Source organism: Phyllobates terribilis, unplaced genomic scaffold, assembly GCF_046119375.1.
Source record: "Phyllobates terribilis strain yellow unplaced genomic scaffold, ASM4611937v1 Scaffold_8__6_contigs__length_399053987, whole genome shotgun sequence".
Lineage (NCBI taxonomy): Eukaryota > Metazoa > Chordata > Amphibia > Anura > Dendrobatidae > Phyllobates > Phyllobates terribilis.
Window position 1 is genome coordinate 117,521,777 of NW_027362768.1, and position 22,943 is coordinate 117,544,719.

At 47.6% G+C, this 22,943-nt stretch overlaps 1 protein-coding gene across 1 annotated transcript in view; it reads left to right on the forward strand.

Moving 5' to 3' along the window:
* The window catches only part of DPYD (dihydropyrimidine dehydrogenase), a 2,479,659-nt gene that overhangs the window by 1,180,668 nt on the left and 1,276,048 nt on the right, over positions 1–22,943 (forward strand). The window contains exon 10 of the mRNA XM_073643235.1: positions 22,406–22,575. Coding sequence (XP_073499336.1) covers positions 22,406–22,575 — 170 coding nt within the window. The remainder of the gene's footprint in view (positions 1–22,405; positions 22,576–22,943) is intronic.

A 22,943-nucleotide genomic window follows, 5' to 3' on the forward strand; every position in this document is an offset into this window, starting at 1 on the left:
GTGTAAAGGATTTATTTAAAAAAATAATAGTGTTTTCATGCACCGTCTCTTTAAGAAAGCCGGCCGGCAATTCAGCATCTGTACCCGACAATTTAGAATAGAAGGAATAGAGAATCACACATAGATTAGATAGATAGAAACATGTCAGTCACATATATATGAAGTACAGTGACAGTGTTGATTACTGTACTTGTCATTTAGTGTTAAAATAAAGGATTTATTTAAAAAAAAATTGGCGTGGGGTTCCCCTTAATTTTAGGCTCTAGCGGAGGTTAAGCAGACAGCTGGGGCAAATGTTTGAAGCCTGGGAAGGGGGTAATACCCATGGAGCTTCCCAGGCTACTAATATCAGCCCCCAGCTGAATACCTAGCCTTTACTAGCTATTAAAATGGGGGACCCCCCAAAAAAAATGACGTGGGGTCCCCCCTAATTTAATAGCTAGCACAGGCTAGGCAGACAGCTGGGGGCTGATATTAATAGCCCAGGAAGGGTGCCATGAATATTGGCCCCCTCCCAGGCTAGAAACACCAGCCGTCAGCCGCCCCAGAAATGGCGCATCCATAGGATGCGCCAATTCTGGCACTTAGCCTCGCTCTTCCACGCTGCCCTGGTGCGGTGGCAGGGGGTAATAGGGTTGGGGTTGATGTCAGCTTATAATGCCAGCTGACATCAAGCCCAGGTTAGTAATGGAGAGGCGTCTATAAGACATCCCCATTACTAACCCCATAGTCAAAGTTAAAAGAAAACACAAACACCCAGAGTAAAGTCCTTTAATTGAAATAAAGACACAATTCTTTATTGTTCTAAATTAAACCATACTTACCATCACGCCCATTCCAGCTGAAGCCAACGATCTCCTGCAATAAAAGAAAAATAATAAAGCAACCTCATCCTTACCTTTCGATGGTTCCCAGGACAGCTCCAGCTCTGCTACATCGAGATGACAGGCTGGACCGCAGCAGAAAGCTGCCATCCAGCCTGTCATCCCGCAGACACTGAGAAGCGCAGGCATGCTTGCGCTCCTCAGTGTCTCTCTGTGACGTCATCCAGATGAGCCGAGTTCATGTCCAAAGAACTCAGCTCACCTCATGCACGTCACTGACAGCGTGGGAAAATTCTCCTGCACTCAGCGCTTCAGCGTGAGAATTCTCCCACGCTGTCAGTGACATACATGAGGTGAGGTCATGTCCAATGAACTCAGCTCACCTCATGCACGTCACTGACAGCGTGGGAAAATTCTCACGCTGAAGTGCTGAGTGCAGGAGAATTTTCCCACGCTGTCAGTGACGTACATGAAGTGAGCGGAGTTCATTGGACATGACCTCGGCTCATCTGGATGCCGTCACAGCCAGACACTGAGGAGTGGAAGTATGCCTGCGCTTCTCAGTGTCTGCGGGATGACAGGATGGATGGCAGCGTTCTGCTGCGGTCCAGCCTGTCATCTCGATGTAGCAGAGCTGAAGCTGTCGTGGGAGCCATGGAAAGGTAAGGATGAGGTTGCTTTATTATTTTACTTTTATTGCAGGAGATCGTTGGCTTCAGCTGGAATGGGCGGGGTGGTAAGTATGGTTTAATTTAGAACAATAAAGAATTGTGTGTTTATTTCAATTAAAGGACTTTTTTCTTGGTGTTTGTGTTTTTTTAAATACTTTACTAGAAATTCATGGTGGTCATGTCTAATATTGGCGTGACCCCATGAATTTTGGGCTTAGGGCCAGCTGATAATGCCAAGCTGGCCTTAACCCCTTTATTACCCAGTGAGCCACCGCACCAGGGCCCTGGATGAGTTGGGTACAGCGCCAGAAGATGGCGCTTCTATGAACGCGCCATTTTCTGGGGCGGCTGCGGACTGCAATTTGCAGCGGGGGTGGCCCAGAAAGCTTGGGTCTCCCTGCGCTGCGGATTCCAGCCCCCAGCTGCCTAGTTGTATCTGGCTGGGCACAAAAATAGGGCGAAGCCCCACGCATTTTTTTTTTAAATTATTTCATGAAATTCATGGAATAATTAAGAAAAAAAGGGCTTCCCTATATTGTTGTGTCCAACCAGGTACAAATAGGCAGCTGGTGGTTGGGGGCAGCCCATTCCTGCCTGCTGTACCTGGCTGGACACAAATATAGTGCGAAGCCCCACGTCAATTTTTTTTTAATTATTTCATGAAATAATTTTTTTAAAAAAGGGCTTCCCTATATTGTTGTGTCCGGCCAGGTACAAATAGGCAGCTGGTGGTTGGGGGCAGCCTGTTCCTGCCTGCTGTACCTGGCTGGACACAAATATAGGGCGAAGCCCAATGTCAATTTTTTTTAAAATAAGTCCTTTATTTTAACACTAAATGACATTTGAGGAGTTAATAAAGATGCAGTCCCTAAATTATTATTTATTTTTTAATTAATTTTTCCCAAAACTTTTGACGTGGGCTTCGCCATATTTTTGTATGCCAGCCAGGTACAGCATCCAGCTTCTATGAACGCGCCATTTTCCGGGGTGGCTGCGGACTGCAATTTTCAGCGGGGGGAGAGAGGGGGGCAGAAAGCTTGGGCCTCCCTGCGCTGCAGATTCCAGCCCCCAGCTGCCTAGTTGTACCTGGCTGGACACAAAAATAGGGAGAAGCTTCACGTATTTTTTTTTTTTAATTATTTCATGAAATTCATGAAATAATTAAGAAAAAAAGGGCTTCCCTATATTGTTGTGTCCAACCAGGTACAAATAGGCAGCTGGTGGTTGGGGGCAGCCCGTTCCTGCCTGCTGTACCTGGCTGGACACAAATATAGTGCGAAGCCCCACGTCAATTTTTTTTAAATCATTTCAGGAAATTCATGAAATAATTTGAAAAAATTGATGTGGGGCTTCGCCCTATATTTGTGTCCAGTCAGGTACAGCAGGCAGGAACGGGCTGCCCCCAACCACCAGCTGCCTATTTGTACCTAGCCGGACACAACAATATAGGGAAGCCCTTTTTTTCTTAATTATTCCATGAATTTCATGAATTTAAAAAAAAAAAACGTGGAGCTTCGCCCTATTTTTGTGTCCAGCCAGGTACAACTAGGCAGCTGGGGGCTGGAATCTGCAGCGCAGGGAGGCCCAAGCTTTCTGGGCCCCACCCGCTGCAAATTGCAGTCCGCAGCCGCCCCGGAAAATGGCGCGTTCATAGAAGCGCCATCTTCTGGCGCTGTACCCAACTCATCCAGGGCCCTGATGCGGTGGCTCACTGGGTAATAAAGGGGTTAAGGCCAGCTTGGCATTATCAGCTGGCCCTAAGCCCGAAATTCATGGGGTCACGCCAATATTAGACATGACCACCATGAATTTCTAGTAAAGTATTTAAAAAAAACACAAACACCCTGAAAAAAGTCCTTTAATTGAAATAAACACACAATTCTTTATTGTTCTAAATTAAACCATACTTACCATCACGCCCATTCCAGCTGAAGCCAACGATCTCCTGCAATAAAAGAAAAATAATAAAGCAACCTCATCCTTACCTTTCCATGGCTCCCACGACGGCTCCAGCTCTGCTACATCGAGATGACAGGCTGGACCGCAGCAGAACGCTGCCATCCAGCCTGTCATCCCGCAGAGACTGAGAAGCGCAGGCATACTTCCACTCCTCAGTGTCTGGCTGTGACGGCATCCAGATGAGCCGACAATGAACTCGGCTCACCTCATGTACGTCACTGACAGCGTGGGAGAATTCTCCTGCACTCAGCGCTTCAGCGTGAGAATTTTCCCACGCTGTCAGTGACGTGCATGAGGTGAGGTCATGTCCAATGAACTCGGCGCACCTCATGCACGTCACTGACAGCGTGGGAGAATTCTCACGCTGAAGCGCTGAGTGCAGGAGAATTTTCCCACGCTGTCAGTGACGTGCATGAGGTGAGCTGAGTTCATTGGACATGACCTCGGCTCATCTGGATGACGTCACAGAGAGACACTGAGGAGCGCAAGCATGCCTGCGCTTCTCAGTGTCCGCGGGATGACAGGCTGGATGGCAGCGTTCTGCTGCGGTCCAGCCTGTCATCTCGATGTAGCAGAGCTGAAGCTGTCCTGGGAACCATGGAAAGGTAAGGATGAGGTTGCTTTATTATTTTACTTTTATTGCAGGAGATCGTTGGCTTCAGCTGGAATGGGCGTGGCGGTAAGTATGGTTTAATTTAGAACAATAAAGAATTGTGTCTTTATTTCAATTAAAGGACTTTTTTCTGGGTGTTTGTGTTTTTTTTAAATACTTTACTAGAAATTCATGGCGGTCATGTCTAATATTGGCGTGATCCCATGAATTTCGGGCTTAGGGCCAGCTGATAATGCCAAGCTGGCCTTAACCCCTTTATTACCCAGTGAGCCACCGCACCAGGGCCCTGGATGAGTTGGGTACAGCGCCAGAAGATGGCGCTTCAATGAACGCGCCATTTTCCGGGGCGGCTGCGGACTGCAATTTGCAGCGGGTGGGGCCCAGAAAGCTTGGGTCTCCCTGCGCTGCAGATTCCATCCCCCAGCTGCCTAGTTGTACCTGGCTGGACACAAAAATAGTGCGAAGCGCCACACATTTTTTTTTTTAATTATTTCATGAAATTCATGGAATAATTAAGAAAAAAAGGGCTTCCCTATATTGTTGTGTCCGGCTAGGTACAAATAGGCAGCTGGTGGTTGGGGGCAGCCCGTTCCTGCCTGCTGTACCTGGCTGGACACAATTATAGGGCGAAGCCCCACATAATTTTTTTTTAATTATTTCATGAATTTCCTGAAATAATTAAAAAAAAATTGACGTGGGGCTTCACACTATATTTGTGTCCAGTCAGGTACAGCAGGCAGGAACGGGCTGCCCCCAACCACCAGCTGCCTATTTGTACCTAGCCGAACACAACAATATAGGGAAGCCCTTTTTTTCTTAATTATTCCATGAATTTCATGAAATAATTAAAAAAAAAAAACGTGGAGCTTCTCCCTATTTTTGTGTCCAGCCAGGTACAACTAGGCAGCTGGGGGATGGAATCTGCAGCGCAGGGAGGCCCAAGCTTTCTGCCCTCCCCCCCCCGCTGAAAATTGCAGTCCGCGGCCGCCCCGGAAAATGGCGCGTTCATAGAAGCTGGATGCTGTACCTGGCTGGCATACAAAAATATGGCGAAGCCCACGTCAAAAGTTTTGGGAAAAATTTATTAAAAAATAAATAACAATTTAGGGACTGCATCTTTATTAAGTCCTCAAATGTCATTTAGTGTTAAAATAAAGGATTTATTTAAAAAAAAAATGGCGTGGGATCCCCCATAATTTTAGTCTCTAGCGGAGGTTAAGCAGACGGCTGGGGCAGATGTTTGAAGCCTGGGAAGTGGGTAAAACCCACGGAGCTTCCCAGGCTACTAATATCAGCCCCCAGCTGAATACCTAGCCTTTACTAGCTATTAAAATGGGGGACCCCCCCCAAAAAAATGACGTGGGGTCCCCTCTATTTTAATAGCTAGCAAAGGCTAGGCAGACAGCTGGGGGCTGATATTAATAGCTCAGGAAGGGTGCCATGAATATTGGCCCCCTCCCAGGCTAGAAACACCAGCCGTCAGCCGCCCCAGAAATGGCGCATCCATAGGATGCGCCAATTCTGGCACTTAGCCTCGCTCTTCCACGCTGCCCTGGTGCGGTGGCAGGGGGTAATAGTGGTGGGGTTCATGTCAGCGCCAGCTGCCATGAAGCCCAGGTTAGTAATGATGGCCGTCTATATGACACCCCCATTACTAACCTACAAAGTGTTAAAAAGAAAAAACACACTACACCCAGAAAAAAATAATTTATTTGAAATAAAACACCATTTTATTTAATTCTTAGTTTACTAAAAAAAAAATAGTTACCTGTCCACGTTCCTGCGCTGATCTCCCATGCACAGCTGTCACATCTGGAGATGGTGACACCTGTGCATGGCTGCTGTAAGCTCACGCTGCCGGGAACACGTCCGCTCCCGGCAGCGGGAGCCACTGACTGAGGTCACCGGAGTGCATTCAGGCAGCGCAGCTCCGGAGACCTCCTTTACGGCAGTGCTGTACCGTGGGAATTTCTCACGATACAGCAGTGCCGTAAAGGAGCTAACTGGAGCAGCGCTGCCTGAACTCCGGTGAACCCTTACGGCCCCGTCATTCTAGCGGCGGCAGCGGTTCAGAGCGGTCACATTCTATGTGGCTGCTCTGAACTGGAGATCTTCGTGGGACACTCGTGGACTACTACAGAGGGGTAAGGATAAGGTTGTGGTTTATTATTTTATATTTTATTACAGGAGATCGATGGCTTCGGGGAATTAGGTGTCTTGGTGAGTATAGGTGTAGTTTTTTATTTTTTACTTTATTTTAGGTGGCGATCGGCGGGGACAGGTAATGTATGAACTAATTTCTTTTAGGTAACCACTGGCCACCAATGACATGTATTTAACATTTATTGGGGACACAGTAGGGCAATTTAAATAGCAGGATCAGGCTGATGGGAACTACTGCTCCCATCGAGCTGATCCTGCTGGCAGGAGTGGACGGGGGACAGACATAGGCCGATGGGAGTAGTAGTGTCACATCGGCCTATGTCTGCCCGCACACACACACCCCGCACACACACCCGCACACACACCCCGCACACACACACACCCCGCACACACTAATCATGACGGGTCCGGGAGGTGAGGCTGACCTGTGCGGCCGTGGGAAAGTTGATGTGAGTTCATGCAGTCAAGCATGAACTCACATGAACCCTCTGAGGGCACCGCGGCTACTTCAAATGAACAGCTGATCGGCATCACCTGATACCTCAGCTGTTCATTTGAAATAACCGGCGGGAAAGCGCAGCACAGAACGGGAAAGCCGGCGGTGAAGTCTTTTCACTGCCGGCTTCCCCGCCCGGGTCCTTCGCTCCTTGGTGCTGCGCTCCCCGCCCGGTAAAATTTACGATCGGGATGGGAGGTGGCGAGGGGAGCGGAGGATCGGGGTGGGAGGCTGCGGGGAAGCAGTATGGGGCTGCGTGATTGTTTAAAAGCCGGCGGCTTTTTACCGCGCCGGCTTTTAAACAATCAGGAGAATTCTCCCACGCTGGGATGGCATTCTGATGACAAGCTGGATCGCAGCTGAGCGCTGCCATCCAGCTTGTCATCCTTCAGAGACACTGCAGAGCGCAGGCATTATGGGAACTTCCGATTCCGGTATTCGATATTATAAAAGTATCGGAATTAAGTATCGGAATTCCGATACAGTGAATATCGGCCGATACCCGATATTTCAGTATCGGAATGCTCAACACTAGTACTAATTCAAATTAAAGAGCCAATTTAAATTACAGAGCTTAGAACTGCCTCCACCGTGCAGGGTCTCGACCCACCAGCAGACAGGCACCAGTATTGGGAGAGGGGGGCTGGCCATCAGGGTCCACTGCGGCTCTGACACAAACCCGGCGACACGGAGGTTGCACGGGCAGGAACGGCCTGGCCGTGTCGGCTTTGCAATCCAGCGTAGTCCCTCTGCCCGCTCGCGCCCGTAACCTCAAAGGGATGCGCAAGCGGCTTTTATTCCCAAGGCTGTGCCCCACTCAGCAGGAACGTTGGGGAGCTCAGGTCGGCCTTCCACCGTACTCCCTTACCTCCCTCGCCCTCTTTCCTTCTTCCGTTCTCCATCTAACCCCTTGGCTCTGTGGTGTCCGCTCTCCCTCCAGCTCTCTCCTTCTCACAGATGGACTACCGCGTGTATTCACACGTGGCGAATCTTTTGGGCCCAGGCATAAGAAGTCGTCGAGGTAATGGATTATATGTGCCCCCTTAGAAACGTCCATGACGACCCATTCAAGGAAGCAACTAAACGCCTCAAATAGTGAGCAGGATATGGAGCACCCCATGGGCAAACAGCGATCTATATAGTATGCTCCTTCCCAGAAGCAGCCCAATAGGCGAACACTATTCGGAGGCACAAGTAGTAAGTAACAGGAACGCCCCCTCAATATCTGTTTTGGCCATTAGGGTGCCCCTTCCCAACTTCTTGACCCGCCTGATTGCCTTGTCAAAGGAGGTACAGTATATACTACTGTACTTGGTTCCGCGTCAATGTTGTCGTTTACTGACCTGCCCCTTGGATATGAGAAATGGTGGATTAGTACGAATGTATTGGGTTCAGTTTTTGGCACGACACCCAACGTGGATACCACTACGTCTTGTAAAGGAAAGTGTTCTGAATGGAACCGCCATTCCACCTAAAGATATTTATTTTTTTAATTTTCTTGTCACGACGTCTGGGTGTTGGTAGGCTGATTTTAGATTTTTACTCCAGCCTTTCTTGATTTTAGAAGGGCATGACATGCCTATATCTGTGTCTCCCCCTCCTTTTACTCCTCCACCTCTTTTCTTTTCGCATGACTATATGTACTTGTCACTTTTACATGTGTTAGTTGTGTCTTCTGAGCAGTTTGTCAGCTTGTGGACACCTTTGAAGGTGTTTGCTATGTGTTTTCTGTAGCATACCTGGAGGCGTACTTGCATGGTGTTCCATCTCTCATCATGCAAGATCGCAAACTTCATCTCCCGCCCAGCTTCCTGGTCTGGCTTCTTTCCTTGTGCTCTGCTCTGCTCCACTTTGGCTGCATAGGGCGACGCCCGCTGAACTTCCTGTTTCTTTTACCTGCTGCGGACACGCCCCTGTTGCACCTTCAGCCTATTGCTGTCCATCTTTGGGTATTTATACCACCTTCTTCCTCAAGATGGCGCCTGAGCATTGTTTCTTGTCAGTTGGCTTTTTGTCTCTGACATGCCAGGTCCTATCCTGTTTTCCTGTTCTGTGTCTGAACTGTGGTCTGTTCTTGTGAACACGCTTCTTGCCTGTTCTTTCGCCTTCTAGGGGCCGTATTCCTAGATCTGCCTGTCTGTGCCTTGCGGTATCTGTTCCCGTCTGAACAGAGTCCTGTTTGTGTCTCTGCCTTGCGGTATCTGTTCCCTTCTGAACAGAGTCCTGTTTGTGTCCCTGCCTTGCGGTATCTGTTCCCGTCTGAACAGAGTCCTGTTTGTGTTCCTGCCTTGCTGTCTCTGTTCCCGTTCCTCTGTTCCCTGTTGTCTGTGCCTCGTTTCTACTTTAACCTTGTCTCCCTTTTCCCTCTATGTCTGTTTTCTGCATCTTTCTGCAGAGTCTGAACCCGCTCCTAAATTCCTTCTCGTCGTCTCTGTACCTCTGTTGTGAATTTAGTGTACGCTCGCTACTTCTATGTAAGTACTGTGCGTGCTTCTGGTTCTGCCTTTCCTTCTCCGTCTGTTCTTTGTGAACAGAGTCCTATCCCCTTGCCTTGTTTACCGCTCTGCGGTGTCCGCTCTGCTCCTGCTTAGCTTGCCGCTCTTGCGGTTTCTGCTCTGCTCCTGCCTTGTTTACCGCTCTGCGGTGTCCGCTCTGCTCCTGCTTAGCTTGCCGCTCTTGCGGTTTCTGCTCTGCTCCTGCCTTGTTTACCGCTCTGCGGTGTCCGCTCTGCTCCTGCTTAGCTTGCCGCTCTTGCGGTTTCTGCTCCTGCCTTGTTTACCGCTCTGCGGTGTCCGCTCTGCTCCTGCTTAGCTTGCCGCTCTTGCGGTTTCTGCTCTGCTCCTGCCTTGTTTACCGCTCTGCGGTGTCCGCTCTGCTCCTGCTTAGCTTGCCGCTCTTGCGGTTTCTGCTCTGCTCCTGTCTTGTTTACCGCTCTGCGGTGTCCGCTCTGCTCCTGCTTAGCTTGCCGCTCTTGCGGTTTCTACTCTGCTCCTGCCTTGTTTACTGCTCTGCGGTGTCCGCTCTGCTCCTGCTTAGCTTGCCGCTCTTGCGGTTTCTGCTCTGCTCCTGCCTTGTTTACCCCTCTTGCGGTGTCCGCTCTGCTCCTGCTTAGCTTGCCGCTCTTGCGGTTTTCACTCTGCTCTTGCCTTGCTTGCCGCTCCTGCGGTTTCTGCTCTGCTCTTATCTTGCTTACTGCTTCTGCGGTTTCCGCCCTGCCTTGCTTCTGCCCGCTGCTCCGGCAGTCCTGTCCTGCCCTGCTTGTGCTCGCTGCTCCTGCAGCCCCGTCCTGCTCTGCTCTTGCCCACCGCTTCGGGCGTTCCCTCTCTGCTGTGGTTGTCTACCGCATCTGCGGTTCTGTGACCCAGTCTGTACTGGGTCTTAACCTCTCTGTGCTCCAGCCGTCCTTTCGGCCAGTACCTCCCTGCCTGCATACTCGCCTGTATCCACCCATCTGCATACCTGCCGTGTTTGCTTACATCCACCAGTCTGTGGCAGCCTAACCTGCCTGTTCCAGTAATCCCAGTGTGGGTCAACCCCCGTGTCCGGAGTTTGACCTGGAGTAGCACCTGGTCCCTCTGCCCGGTTTCTCCCTGGTGCACTGGCGTCGTATGCCGTCGTGCCACCTTGGTCGGATCGGCCAGATACTTAGTCACGCCCCTCCAGGCACTCTCCGGTCCATGGTCCAGTGGAACCACAACACCCGCACACGCCAGTCAGTCCGGGCGTGTGCATAACATTTTCTATGTGTTTCTATGTGTTTTTGTTTGCCTGCCATTGGTTTTAACGGTGTTAGACGGTGTTCGATGAACCGTTTGGCGAACATGCCGGTGTTCAACGAACCGAACCGAACCTGGACACTACGGGGATGGCTCAACACTGATTACTAATAAAAATGGATGCAGCGGGGACTTTTTTCCTTTTTCTAATTTTTTTTCAAGCATCTAAATACTTTTTGGAGCAGAGCACCATGAAATCCTTATGGCCCTGTGGTGCATTTCAGAGACTTTATAAAGGTACCTAATTTGTGGAAAGTGCTGAATCACTTTTATTGTATGATATATCCCCCCTGATTTTAATGGAGCTGCCAGGTAGTACATATCAGATTCTATTCTTTTAAGTAGGAGTTGATTTGCAGTACTTTGCAATGTCTACACATTGAAAGGAGCAGTGCAAAGCAGATTCATTCAGTATTTGATTATGAAATCAAATTAATTTTGGAAAGCGTAGCATCTTCAATAAAGCATTCAGTTTTATCCTATTTGTACTTCACTTCATCGCTGGCAGCGCCCAGAGTCATCCTAGTTTGTTTTTTTCTACCCATATTCTCAGTATTTTCCATGGTTGTTGTAAAGTGCTGTGTAATATATGGTCAGTATCACTATATAAATAATGTCTACTAATATTATTATAGATACTCACTGAGAATAAAGAGTTTTAACGGCATGAAAAATATATATTTTATTACAACATTGCTCAATATAAAAATGTACAAACAATAGTAAAGATAGCAGCAATAACCACTGGTGTTAAGGCCAATAGTCCTATGTATAGCTGGGGCACGCCATTGCGCTCCCATAATCACTGGCTTCCATCTGGCCCCTTACCTGGTAAGAATAATGATAATGCACCCTATTTGCAATAGATATCTCTTCTCTGGCATGTACTACCATTCTTTTAGCATACGGGCAATATACTAGGCTCAGCCTGAAATTACATATTCTACTTAAGTTACTAATATCTATTTTTAAGACTGACCCAACTGTTTGCTCCACAATGTGGCTAGGTTATATTCCTTCCTACTTATTTTAGTGAGATATATGAGCTCTATCTATACATAGGACTATTGGACTTAACACCAGTGGTTATTGCTGCTATCTTTATGCACTTTATCTTTACTATTGTTTGTATATTTTTATATTGAGCAATGTTGTAATAAAATATATATTTTTTATGCCGTTAAAACTCTTTATTCTCAGTGAGTATGTGCATTATGAGTTGGCACTTTTTGGCATCTGTGGGAAGTACCTTCTCCCACACACGCCAATATAGCTACAGAAGGGTTATATTATTAGTAATATTATTATAGGTAGTCTGTAGAGATGAAAGAATACAATATATGCAAGTAGAATTGAAGTCTACTCGAATTTTTAAAAATTTGCATTTTTCCTAAATGCAGAATTTTTGGTAATTTTTTTTTTCTGAACTGCAAAGAAGCATCAAAATGTTAAAAAAAATATATACTTTAACCACCTTACTGCTCACCTCTTTGGCACTCTCCACTCCTCACCATCACTCATCAGATCCTTGCCAGCCTTCTTATCGCCGCCGCTCTCCCTAAAATCCAGGGACAGTTCTGTACAGGCATGCTCTAGATTACGGCACACCTCGTAACATCATGGTGCTGTGACCTTTTGCAAGCTTGTGCAGAACCTTCCCAGGCTTCATTTGAGCTAGAAGTCCCAACTTAGCATATGAGCAATGTCCGTGCTCCGAAGATGCGGCAAGGAGCGGATGGGTGATGTTGAGGAGCAAAAGGGCTGAAGAGGTTATTGGTGAGAATAAGGATTTTGTTTTATTTTTTAGTCTTTACTTTAATTATGAGCTAAGGTCTGTTAAGACCCCATAGCATAATAATAGATATTAAAGGGAACCTGTCAGGTCCTCTGTGCCCCCAGAACCACCAGCAGTGGGATCGGCTTATGTAAATACCCTGCGGGATATTTACATATACAGACACAACTACTGGTGGTTCTGGATGTACAGGGGATCTGACAGGTTCCCTTTAATTAATGGAGAATAACTTTTCTGCAAATCGAATTTCAGTGGAAAATCGGAGCAAACAAGCAAACTCAAATTTTGCCTGATACGCTCATCTTTGGTATGTATTTGTGTGAGAATATATAAAATATATAGAGCATCTCCTCTAGAGAGATATCTCATCAAGCAGATTGCTAGTTTTCAAGTTCTACCTCTTTTTTTTTTTTTTGCTTTTAAAATTTAAATTCCGCTCACAATTAGAATAAATCCTACTCTTGCCGTAATTATATGAAGATCTTTCATTTTGAACATGGTTTAACATTTCTAATTTTAGTATTTAAATCATCTAAATTTAACAAAGGACGTTTGTGCATTTTCAAGAGTAAAGTAGTTTTTTTAATTTAATTCTATCTCGGCTTAATTAAAAAGTTAATTACTTCACCTGACACAGGAGATACTTAATTAGGTTGAAAGTATTTATAACATGTGGTTGACTATTTTTATTTTTACTGTTTATATACTGTAAAGGTTATAACTCTTACAATAACCGTACTTCCAACTGAACAAATGTAAAGTGGTTCCTCACAAGCTAGGATCCAACTCTTCAGTATCCATGGTAGCTAGCGACAGATGTGCTTCTGTCTCTAAACTTATTTCTAAAGCATACTACATGTTCTATAATTAAAGCATTAAACTCAAAAATCTCTAGGTAAACTAGAAAACAATCATGGTCAGAATAGTTGAAAAAAAGAGGTGGCGCTTCATAAATCTTTTGGTGAAAGAGATTAGCAAGTTTATTCTAGTGGAACTTAATTCTCAAATTTTACAAAACATATATATTCTCCAGAATACTAAGTTATTTTTGCTTTTAATTTTGAACAAATTCAGTAATAGTCTGAATTGTAGATGGCTGGCAAAAGGTAAAACAAACAAACTAAATTAATGATTCCTCAGCTGTCCTGCCACCCACGCTGCCTGTTATCTGGTGCTATATGCTTCCTCTTTTCACCTCCCAGTTGTGCGTATTCTCTTCAGCATGCTTTAATCTATTCTGGGCACCAAGATGGCCTCTGATAACACTACATGCTAACTAGGCTTTTGGGTCATGAACTTCGTAATGCCGTGACAGCATGGCACTCAGTGGCATCAGATGCCTAGTTGATTCTGAAAGACATGGCATAAAGTAAAGGAGGCCAAAGATGATGCGCGCTATGGGTAAAAGCAAAAGGCATTGAAGACCAAATGATGGGCCTTGGGGCAGATGGAGACAGATGAGCGGTAAAACTAGGCTTCAGGTGACTAACATCGTAATGCTGTAATGTCATTATGTGTACCATGATGGTGTAACACGGGTACTTTAGATGCAGTGACACAGAAACACAGAGCAGCCAATATGGGGTAAATAAACAAGGGGTGTTTATAAGAACAAGGTCAATCTCCTCGCAGGGAGCAACAAGGAAAATATGGGGGGAAAACAAGGAAAATAGCAGGTGAAAGTCTATAACTAACAGTTCACAGTCTGACAAGATGTAGCAGAGCCGAATCGGTTTTAAACGTCAGTTTGTACACTTAGCTGACTCTGGCTCATCACAAGACAGTCGCCAGCGGATGCAGGTGATGATTTCTTCAGGCTTCCCTGCCCAGACAATGCTCCGTCTTCTGGCGGCAGCGGGTGGTCTCCGGTTTTACCCGCTGAGCCCCTAGTCCATAACACGGCACCTCACGTGCCTCGGCTCCACGGACCCTGTGTCCCTTGTGTCTATAGTCGGGCTTAACTCCTCCGGTCCACTGCACCCGACTCTTGCTCCCAGTACTCAAGCCAGGAGCCTGGACCCTCTCACACTGTTCTCCTGCGCAGGACTCAGCTCCGCTTTCCCGCGCAAAACGTCCTTGTCTCTTCCTATCTCCAGTCACACCAGGAGTCCCTCCGTCACCTGACTTCCCAGCTCTGTCTCTGGACACACCCCCAACTTCCCAGTCACATGACACCTGTGCTCGCAGTCTGTCTCCCCCCTGCAACAGGAGGTACGGCCCCGGCAGTTCCGGATCCCTTGCTCTGAAAGCACTTACACCCCTGTCTTCCCCCTTACATTCCCGCTCTACTTTAACTCGCCATTCCACGGGCGAGAGTTCCTTCATCAAACGTTCACACTCTTGGACTTCCTGGACGATACGGTGCCATATAAATTGATCTTGTTCTTAACGTTGAAGAGGCACTCCTGTTGTTGTCCGTTCTGATCGGCGTAACTCAATTTGACCGATGGGGGGTGCAGGGTCACTCAGATTCCCAATCTTCACCTGCCGGGTGGCTTCAACCGATGTTGTTCCCTCGTCGCCTGCACTGGGGACGGCAGGTAATCGAGGGCTGGGGCTCGGAAGTAGATTCAACAATTCTTCTTCGTCCACATCGTGGCTTGGGGCAACTGTGACAGGACCTTCTCTAGAAGCAGGTGATTCTTCTTCATCCTTGTCATCTTTAGACAGACAGGGCCTCAGCATACTGCAATGAATCACTCTGGTAGGGGCTCCTTCAGTCCCCTCGGGTTGAACTTCATACACAGGTCCTTCAGCGCCAATCCTGCGCTTCACTCGGTGAAGGGTCCGTTCCTACTGCTTACTCAATTTGCCCCGGGGACGCCTGTCCCGAACCAACACCCGCTCCCCGGGCCTCAGAGCTGTCCCTCGAAGAAGCTATGTCTCATGATGTTTGAGTTCCTGAAACTTTTGTTGTACCAACCGTCAGAGGGTCTGCAGTTGATGCCGATGTTCCCAGACTCAGGAATACATCCCCATCCGTGGGTAGTCCTCCTCAGGGTCCAGCTCTAACACTGTGATCTCTCGCCCCTTTCGCCCAAACAGCAAGGTATAAGGAGTGAACCCCGTCGCACTATTCACTCGGTTGTTGTAGACCCACACCAGCTCGACCACAAACTCAGCCATCGTACCTTCCGATCTTCCTCCAACGTGCGGAGCATTTGGATCATTGTCTGATTAAAGTGTTCACAGGCCCTATTTCGTTGAGGGTGGTAAGAAGTAGTCCGTGACTTCTCAATCTTGTACAACCGGTGCAGCTCTTCCATCACCCGGCCTTGGAAGCAGGCGCCTTGATCGGAATGGATCCTCTTTGGGCAGCCGTACACCCGAATGACGTCTCGGCAGATGGCCTGCGCAGCTGACTCGGCGGTCTGGTCCCTGGTGGGGGTCACTACCGCAAACTTTGTGAAGTGGTCTGTCATTACCAGGCAATGTTCATACCCGAGATGTGCCGGTCCAACAGCCAGATAGTCGATCATCAGCTCCTCTAAGGGTGCAGAAGTCACAATGGTTTGTATGGGGACCCGCTGCTCCAGGGTCTTAACCAGCTCACAGCTCGGACATCTTCGACAAGTGTCTTCTATTGTTACTCGCAGTCGGGGTTGATACACCAGCCTCTGCAACCACTGAAATGTCTTCTCTGGTCCGAAGGGAGCCACTCGTTCATAAGCCTCCTTGGCCACTACTCCGACCAACTTCTCTGGGATCACCAATTGCCAGGTGGTCCCGAACTCTCGCAGTAGCTGCACCCGTCGGTACAACAGCCCGTCTCACAAACACAGTCTCTCCCATTGTCCCAGCATTTTCAGTGCTCCCGGGGACAGGGTGCTCCTCTCTTCTCGACTGGGGACTTGCCGCAAAGCCACCCATTGATGTAATTGAGCAACTTCTCTGTCAGTCTGTTGAAGTCGGATCCAGTCATCTCTTGGCCGCCTTAGCACTTGTTCTTCCGACGTCTCTCTGATCTGTCCCTGCACCGCGGTCAGCGGTCCCACGAAACTTCGGAGGCTATGGGTTTCATCCGTTTCCAAATCTTCATCGCGGTCATGATCAGGCCATTCATATGTCACTCTGGAGAGGATGTCGGGGTGAGTATTCTCTGCCTTAGGCCGGTAGGCGATCTTATACCAGTACCTGGCCATGTGGGCCACCCACCGCTGCTCCAGGGCTCCCAATTTCGCATTCTCCAGGTGGGCCAGCGGGTTGTTATCTGTTCTCACCAGTACTTCGGACCTGGACAAATACTCTGCAAACTTTTCGGTCATTGCCCAAACCAGAGCCAGCAACTCTAATTTGAAAGAGCTATAATTATCTGGGTTCCTTTCGGAGTCGTGAAGGGAGTGACTGGCGTACTCAATTACACGCTCTTTCCCCTCCTGTGTTTGGGATAACACGGCTCCTAGACCATGTAGGCTCCCATCAGTGTGGAGTATGAATGGTAGGGAGAAATCCGCATAGGCAAGTATTGGGGCCTCAGTCAGGGCCATTTTTAGGGCACAGAAAGCCTCTTCCTGGCTGCTTCCCCACCGAATCGCCTGATTCTAGGAGCCCGCCAGAACTCCCTTAAGTAGCTCCAGCAATGGGTTGGCTATGCGGGTGAAGTTCTTCACGAATCTTTAGTAGTACCCGGCAAGTCCCAGGAAGGCCCGAACGTCCTTTACTGTCTTCGGGGTAGGCCACTCCTGTATGGCGGTCACCTTCTCCCGGGTGGGCCTGACTCCTTCACCGGATACAGTATGACCGAGATATTCAATCTGTTTGCGGAACAGGTGGCACTTCTGGGGCTTCACATTTAGGCCATGACTCTGTAGGCGACTCAGTACTTTCTTCAGTCGCTGGAGGTGCTCCTCGAAGGTGGCGGCATAGACAATTATGTCCTCAAGGTAAATCAGTGTTGCTTCGAAGTTCAAATCGCCCAGGCACCTCTCCATCAGACTCTGGAACGTCCCGGGGGTGTTAGTCAAGCCAAAGGGCATCCGATTGAACTCGAACAGTCCCATGGGTAATATGAACGCCGTCTTCGCACGGTCATATTCGGCCACGGGCACCTGCCAGTACCCACTGGCCAGATCCAAGGAGGAGAAGTATCTTGCCTTCCCTAAGGCCGACAGAGACTCTTCGATTCGAGGTAGTAGGTAAGAGTCTCGTACTGTACAGGCATTCAATCGTCTATAGTCCACACAGAACCGCAGGGTCCCATCTTTCTTCCGGACCAGGACAATCAGGGCTGCCCACAGACTCTGACTCTCCCGTATCACATCATTCTGTAACATATGGGCTAGCATCTCCTTAACCTCTTTATACATCTGGGGAGGTATCTGCCGGTATCTCTCCCACACTGGGGCAGCACTCCCCAGGGGAATCTCGTGGGTAATGGCTCCGATGCAACCAAAATCATCCTCATGGCGAGCAAAGACTTCCTAGTACTGCTCCAGTACCTCCTCAGCCTGCTGCACCTGTCGAGGTGTAAGTCCATCAATTCAGCCCGCATTCATTCTTGGATTCTTCGTATCCCCTTCGCACTAGCCCGGTGGGGTTCCAGCGGCACGGTGACCGCCAGAGTCCAGGGGTCTCCTCGTACAGCTGACAGCTGTACCACATCAGGTCGCACCAACTTCTCTGGCATTCCCAGAATCTGGGCTATTTCCACCCTGGGAGGGAGTGTGAGATCATCTTCGCCCAGATTAACACACCGCAGTATAACATTGCCACCCTGGACGGTGGCCAGTGTCCGAGCCATCAAGAGTCTGGGAGGTACTTTGTCATCGATGTTGGTTCTATCTGAACTTCGACTCCCTCAAGAGGTGTGCATGCCCATGCGGGTAATGTGAGTACAGTTTGTCCGTGCGGTAAGGTGAGCGCCGTAGCTGCTGGCACTATTATTTTTCCCAATATTTTTCCCTTCACTCTACGTCTCCTGAGCCTGGGCAGCTCGGATTAGTTGTTGAAAGACCCTCTTTGGGGGGTTCGTGGGTCCCACTGGTCTAGAGGAATCTCCCTCGGCTCACTAATCAGGATTTGCCCGATCTCTTTCAACACATTCATTCCGAGGGTCACCGGGGGTCCACTTCCGGTTCCCCCTGCGACTAAGACCACTCCTTTTTTCCCCACATCTTTTCCACATACTCGAATCTTCATCCACACCACCCCTGCGACTGGGTTGGGTAATTGATTAGCTGCCGTGAGTCTAATTATTGGTCCCCATTCAGGCTGCGCTATCTCTGGTGTTGGTGCAGGGGTCTTCTTGAGACTGGACCATTCATCCCACATCTCCCGTATCTCCTTCCGCATCTCTTGAGCCCATTTCAGTTCAGCTGCAGGTGGGGTGGGTACCTCATTACTCCGGACCATCCCTGCCAGGGCCGTCACCCCCATCTCCTGCTCTCTCACACGTGCCTCTGCCCCCACTTCTAGAAAAGTCATACGTGCGTTGGCACGCAGGCGCTCCCGCAAGGCCTGCTTCAGCTGCACATTCCTGAGGCCTGCCACAAACTGGTCCCTCAAGATCACGTCAGGGGGGCCCATTCCCAAATTCCCCATGTCGTCTTTTCTAGTGATATAGGCATGCACCCTCTGTAAGGCATTAACATACTGCGTCACAGTCTACCCCTTCTGCTGCACTTGGTGAAACAGCCGGATCCTCAGCTCTTCTACATTGGTGGGATCCCCATGCATCTCCTCCAGTATCCGCACTACTTTTTCTACAGTATCCCGGTCATGGGGAGGGCGGTACATCACGGATTGTCGAGCATCGCTGTCTAGGGCCAGTAAGGCTATTTCGGCTTGCATAGCTGGGGTCATTGGATGCATACGTAACATACTCCTAACTCTCTCAACCCAGTCCTACAGCATCATATTGTCCACGGTGAACTTTGGGAGATTGCGGAGCATGGCCCCCAGCGGCAAGCTAGGTTTAGGAGCACCCAGGATGGGCTGCTCTGCAGTGTCTGTGTCTAACGACTGCATCCTGCCGACTACGCCAAATGTAACACGGGTACTTTAGATGCAGTGACACAGAAACACAGAGCAGCCAATATGGGGTTAATAAACAGGGGGGGGTTATAAGAACAAGGTCAATCTCCACGCAGGGAGCAACAAGGAAAATATGGGGTGAAAACAAGGAAAATAGCAGGTGAAAGTCTATAACTAACAGTTCACAGTCTGACAAGATGTAGCAGAGCCGAACCGGTTGTAAACGTCAGTTTGTACACTTAGCTGACTCTGGCTCCTCACAAGGCAGTCACAAGCGGATGCAGGTGTTGATTTCTTCAGGCTTCCCCGCCCAGACAATGCTCCGTCTTCTGGCGGCAGCAGGCGGTCTCCGGTCTCTGGTCTCCGGCTGAGCCCCTAGTCCATAACACGGCACCTCACGTGCCCCGGCTCCACGGACCCTGCGTCCCTTGTCTCTAGTCGGCTTGACTCCTCCGGTCCACTGCACCCGACTCCTGCTCCCAGTACTCAAGCCAGGAGCCTGGACCCTCTCACACTGTTCTCCTGCGCAGGACTCAGCTCCGCTTTCCCGCGCAAAACATCCTCGTCTCTTCCTCTCTCCAGTCACACCAGGAGTCCCTCCGTCACCTGACTTCCCAGCTCTGTCTCTGGACACCCCCCCAACTTCCCAGTCACATGACACCTGTGCTCACTGTCTGTCTTCCCCTTGCAACAGGAGGTATGGCCCCGGCAGTTCTGGATCCCTTGCTCTGAAAGCACATACACCCCGGTCATCCCCCTTACAACGGCATAGAATGCAGTGATATCAGAAGCCTAGTTGGTGCTGGAAGACATGCATAGAGTAAAGCAGGCCAAAGAGGATGCATACTATGGAGAAGGCAAAAGAAAAGGCATGGAATACCATATGGTGGGCTTTGGGGCCAGTGGAGACAGATAAGCAGTGGAACAGAAGAGCAGTGAGGGGAGTATTAATTTCTTTTTTTAACATCCTGTGTTTATTATGCTCTGGGGTCTGGAGAGATCTACTATTTTGGGTAAATTTAGATTTTGCTAATATTCGATCATCTCTAGTGAGTCAAAGTCTGTAACTTGAGTCATAGCAACTGATTCTGGTATCTGAGTTGTAGATCTCTTAATCTACTTTTTCACAGAGTGGACCACTGGAGGTCTCACAGAGTGGACCACTGGGAGTCTCACAGCAATACTTGCAGCAGTATTTCCCTCTGTGGATATCATTGTGAAAAAAGTGAGAAGCACCTACATCCAATATATTTTGCAGCATGAGCCTGATGTTTTTTAAAATCTCATATATCAAAATCCATTGTTTTTGAGCTGTGGGAACATAGTTTTAGCAACCTTCTTTATCCCAATGGTGTGCTTCCCATTTTGTTTTTGGACAGGCTGTCCAAGCAATGCTGTACCACCTTTGAAAAGTTGGGTTGTCCCCTTTCAGACATTGTTCTTCACTGGCTGCATTTTGTTAAAAAACAACAAACCTCACTCTACTCACCTTACTTTGTCCACCAGCGAGTCTCTGACACAGATCCTGGTTTATGGCATTGGCTGGAAGAACATTTTCTGAAATGGCAACCTCTTTAAGGAATTTTTTTATATATTTTTGTAATGTTTACATTTAATGGATTTTCTTTATAAATTTTCAGAGAAGGAAAGATCTTTACTTCCAGCTTTCGTGTGTAATTTCTATCTCTCATGTTTTAAAAAACCAATAATCTATTCTACTGAGATTTAGCAAGCAAAATGTGCAAGAATTCTGGAGGACCTGTACAAAAAAACTAAAGTAATTGCTTTGGAGCAAATTAATTCGCTATTTTAACACTTCTGACTTGCTTGACATGGGGCGCAACCTATCTGAAAGGGTATAGTATGACTGGGAAGGTGAGATGAGGGCAAAATCCAACACCTTGCACTAAATTTTCACCAATTTTTTGGTAGCAAAATAAGCTAATAGGTGGTTAAGTAAAATAGATTTGGGAAAAAAATGTCACGTATAATTAGACAGGATTAGTAAATTTGCCTGATTTGTAACTTTTTCATTTAGAATACCTTTAAATAAGAATAGCAACATGGGATACACTTGTCGTTTTTGTGGTGCCACTGATTAATTGTAACTTTCAATCAGATGTATCTGAATTTCAAAATAATTATTTTAGTGCAGCAAATATTCGTCTAATGACAAATCTGTATACAATTTAATACACTGTGCTGTCACTCCACAGTTAAAGTGGTTGTCCACTACTAGGACAACCCCTTCTTAAACTAAATGTTCTGCCCTGTTAAAATAAAAACACCTATAGTCACCTCCCATGCCAGATCCATTCCAGCTGTGTCAACACTCGCGGTCTTAGGCTGTGATGTGGTGGAATGACACGTGATACCCGACGCCCAATCAGCCCTGGCATCACTGTAGCCACCTTCAGACAAACTGAACATGAAGCCGAGTCTCCAGCTGATCCCAGACGTCCTCTTCATGTTCAGATTGTCCGAAGGTGGGGACAGTGACGCCAGCATTGATTGGGCGCTGGGCATCACGTGTCATTCCACAGCCCCGGGATCACAAGTGCCGACCTCACTGGAACGGAGCCGGCAAGGGAGGTGAGTATAGGTTTTTTTTTATTTTATCAGGGCTGAACATTTAGTTTAAGAAGGGGTTGTCCTAGTAGTGGACAATCCCTTTAAAATCAATTGGTTTTGTAACAAAAATTTTCTTTGCAGGCCGAGCTTATTTTTAACTAGTAAAACTCTGAAAAAGGAAAAATATACTGCATATGCTGCACAAAAAAATGTATATGAAATTGCATTAGCGTGAACCACATTCAGTGCACCATTGTCTAAGACAAAGTCATTGGAAAGCTTATTTGATCCATAACTTAGAAACTTTCTAATCCCATGAGTTAAGTGAAAAATAAAAGTGGTGAAAGTATGAGTGATGACAATGAAATAAAGTATATGAGCACATTTTAGGATATGGGATTAGACCTGTCTCTCAGTGATGCAGAATAATTTGATAGTGACACTGTATGCTCGGCAACTGCAAGATGCAATTTTACACTGCTTTAAGTACATGTATCTTTTTGAGTTGACATGCAAAATGGTTTCGCTACTTGAAAACGCTTTCCCTCCCCTTTTCATTATTCAGGGATGTGTGCCTGTCACTCTTCACTGCCGTCCATAAAGGGAACTGTTATTGTACTTGGAGCTGGAGACACCGCTTTTGACTGTGCAACCTCGGCATTGCGTTGTGGTGCCCGCAGAGTATTTGTGGTTTTTAGAAAAGGATTCACTAACATCCGAGCTGTTCCTGAAGAGGTAAATTTAATCTTAAAATTATAAAATATAAAATTCTAATGACTTCTCTATTTTTTTTCTACGTTTACACAAAAGATCAGTAAAAAAAACACACTGGGGATTTGATATTTTTAATTCTATGTGTTTTCCCTACGTTTCTACAGCAGACTTCTTTCTACTGTATCATGGTGACAAATTCTTCAACCAGTCATAAAGGTTTCAATACTCGGCTGAGAGGTCACACATGGAGTTTAGAATTTTTCAAGATGTCATGTTTTATTTTTTAACACTTCTGTATCGAGTAGCATTACTGTTGTCAGGAATATGATCAAGAATTTATAGAAGACATGTCAGCAATAGTGTTGAGCATTCCGATACTGAAATATCGG